The following is a 3,253-nucleotide window of genomic DNA, read 5'->3' as shown; positions in this document are numbered from 1 at the left end:
ATATACCGAGTAATTATTAAAAGTTTGCTCGCTCCGCGCTCGGAAATTTCTGGTCCGATTCGGACGATAGAACACTCAAAATGTTCCTCTCGACAAGCTCTATCCAACGGTGGGATCAATCCTAGGACAATTTTGATGACTTTCTGAGAAAAAAATCCAGGTGAGTCAGATATACCAGGTAATTATTAAAAGTTTGCCCATTCCGCGCTCGGAAATTTCTGGTCCGATTCGGACGATAGACCACTCAAAATGTTCCTCTCGACTAGCTCTATCCAACGGTGGGATCAATCCTAGGACAATTTTGATGACTTTCTGAGAAAAAAATTCAGATATGTCACATATACCGAGTAATTATTAAAAGTTTGCTCGCTCCGCGCTCGGAAATTTCTGGTCCGATTCGGACAATAGAACACTCAAAATGTTCCTCTCGACTAGCTCTATCCAACGGTGGGATCAATCCTAGGACAATTTTGATGACTTTCTGAGAAAAAAATTCAGATATGTCACATATACCGAGTAATTATTAAAAGTTTGCTCGCTCCGCGCTCGGAAATTTCTGGTCCGATTCGGACGATAGACCACTCAAAATGTTCCTCTCGACTAGCTCTATCCAACGGTGGGATCAGTCCTAGGACAATTTTGATGTTTTTCTGAGAAAAAAATCCAGGTGAGTCAGATATCCGGGGGGAGTTGCTGGTCTCCTACCTGGCGCGTCCCCAGGTGGCGGATAGGGGAATGCCCCAATAATTTGGGGTACCGGGGGATACCCGGCGTGGACCAAAACCAGCAAAGAAGAAACATGGAAGAGGGAAGAAAAGACCTGCAGTTACAGCTACAGGGGCAGTCGGAAGCCCCAGTGCCTACTGGAGAGATGCTGCCGTTTCAGGGCACCTCCGGTCGAAGAGCTACTGAAACAAACAGACACCTCGTGGTGGAATGCCAGGCCAGGGATGATCTGCAAGCTACTGGGAAAGAGGAAAAAAGGAAGGGAGGAAGTTGGACACAAACGGGGATAAGTGTAGTAAGTATAACCAAGGGTGTGGTAAGAAGGTCTGGGACAACAGAAATTGATAGGATAAAAGACACGTTTGGAAGGCAAAGATCTATGAGCATACAAGAAAATAAGAAGAGGAAAATTATAGACTTAGACACAAGTACAGACACACATGAAAAAAATGAAAATGAGTTAACAGCATATAAGAAAAAGGAAAATATAGACGCATTTATCTTGACTGAGGCACTGGAAGCAACAAAAAAACTAGTAAATGAATTAGAAAGGTACATAGAGCAAAACACGAAGAGAGAAATAAAGGTAATAACATCTAAACTAAAGGCACAAATGATGGCAATAAATAGCAGAAATGTACAACAATGGATAGAAGAAAACAAGTATGACAAATGTGAAAAAATGGTGTTTGATGCAGACACAATGACGGAAAGTCCAAACGTAACAAGCGTGGTAACACAAACAATAATGGAAGAAGAACTTCATGAAATAGAAGAGACTAACAGGTACGAAGATTATATGGAGGTGGTGGATAGAAAATGGCCAGAGGAAATATACAAAAACACAGAGGTTAGGAATGGAGATCCAACGGAGACAGAACATGGAATGGTAAAAGTAGTGATGGTAAGAGAAAATGATAAAGATTGGACAACGGAAGTTTTAAAACAATATAAGGTAAAATATCCAGAACTAAAAAGAATAGAGGAAGAAGTGAGTGTTATCAAACAAATATACGAAATAAAGGGCAAAAGAGAACAGATAGTAAATAAAATAATTAAGATAAAATATAAAAATACAGGGGAAGACTTGTTCAGTAAATTAAGTCAAGTGAAGGAAAACAGTGAAGAGGGGGAATGTCTGATACTGCACGAAATACCTAGTATGGACCCGGAAGACCTAAGGAAAATGATGGAAATGATAATATATAAGACAAAAATAACAGCAAAAATATATATAAGGGGACAGACACCAAAAATAAACAGAAATAAAGAAAAAAGAAAAGAGAGACGGACATACGCATTAGTAGTAGAAAGCAAAGGAAAAAATTACCAGGAAACTATGGAGGAAGTGAGAGAAAAATTGAAAAGTAGTGAAAACAAGGCAATTATAGGAATAAGGAAAACCAAAGAAGGGAAAGTATTGATAACAATGGATAAAGATGAAGCGGAAATAAAAAAAGTGAAAGAAGCCATGGAAGAAATAGAAGAAGGGAAAATAAGGATAATAGGAAATAAAAACACTACGCACACAATATATATAAAGGGGCTGGACATATTTACTAATCAGGAGGATGTGAGAAAAGCAATAGAAAGGGAAGTCGGAGAGATCCAAGAGGAAGACATTAAGATGAGCGCATTGAGACCTATGACAAACGGCACGCGGGCGATAACAGTTCATACAACAGAAATTATGGCACAAAAATTACAAGAAATGAGAAGTATCAGAGTAGGAATGGTAAGAGCAGGTATATATAGGAAAATTGAAATAAAAAAGTGCAACAGATGTTGGAAGTATGGGCATATAGAGCAGGAATGTGTAGGAAGGGATAACAGGGATTGTTGTTATAAATGTGGAGAAAGTGGACACCAGGCGAGGGATTGTGAAAATGAGGAATATTGCTTGTTGTGTAGTAGGGAAGGTCACAGAGCGGGTACTGGCAGGTGCTGGGTATTTCAAAAGGCACTGCAGGATGCAAGAATGGAAATAAAAAATAAACGAGAAAGCGGGGAGAACATAGGAAAAGAAGAGAAAGGAAAAAAAGAAGAAAAAGAAGGGGGAGAAATAAGAAATAAAAATGTATAACATATTGCAAATAAATGTCAATTGCAGTAAACCGGCACAAGATCTGGCAGAGGTTACTGCAATAGAAAATAAAGTGGATATATTACTATTATCAGAACCACACATTAGGACAATAAGCAATAGCAAGGAATGGTACGTGGGGAAACATAACAAAACGGCAATAAAAATCATGAATGAGGAGTTGGAAGTAGAGGAGAATGGGGAGGGAAATGGATATGTATGGGTTAAACTGCAGGGGGGATATGTGGTTAGCTGTTATTGGACGCCTAACTGTAGAATAGAGGAGTATGAAAAATTTTTGACAGAATTACAGATGGAGATTGGAAGATGGAAGGGGGTTAAAATAGTGGGTGGAGATTTTAATGCGAAGAACAAAATATGGGGATCAAAACAAAATGACAAGAGAGGGAGACTGTTGATGGAATGGGCAGAGGCAATGGACCT

The 3,253-nt window shown here is 39.2% G+C and overlaps 1 protein-coding gene across 1 annotated transcript; it reads left to right on the top strand.

Annotated features, from left to right (window-relative positions):
- Nucleotides 1-799: 799 nt before the first annotated feature.
- Nucleotides 800-2,809, top strand: LOC136409062 (uncharacterized protein PF3D7_1120000-like). Its single transcript, XM_066390345.1, has one exon. It carries the CDS (start codon nucleotides 800-802, stop codon nucleotides 2,807-2,809), a length of 2,010 nt encoding a protein of 669 aa, XP_066246442.1.
- The last annotated feature ends 444 nt before the right edge of the window (nucleotides 2,810-3,253 follow it).

The sequence above is a fragment of the Euwallacea similis genome, chromosome 5 (assembly GCF_039881205.1).
Source record: "Euwallacea similis isolate ESF13 chromosome 5, ESF131.1, whole genome shotgun sequence".
Taxonomy (NCBI): Eukaryota; Metazoa; Arthropoda; class Insecta; order Coleoptera; family Curculionidae; genus Euwallacea; species Euwallacea similis.
This window is presented reverse-complemented; position numbering and strand designations above follow the sequence as displayed.

Bases quoted from the DNA above. Each gene is read 5' to 3' on its own strand.
- LOC136409062 (XM_066390345.1), top strand. From the start codon at position 800: ATGGAAGAGGGAAGAAAAGACCTGCAGTTACAGCTACAGGGGCAGTCG.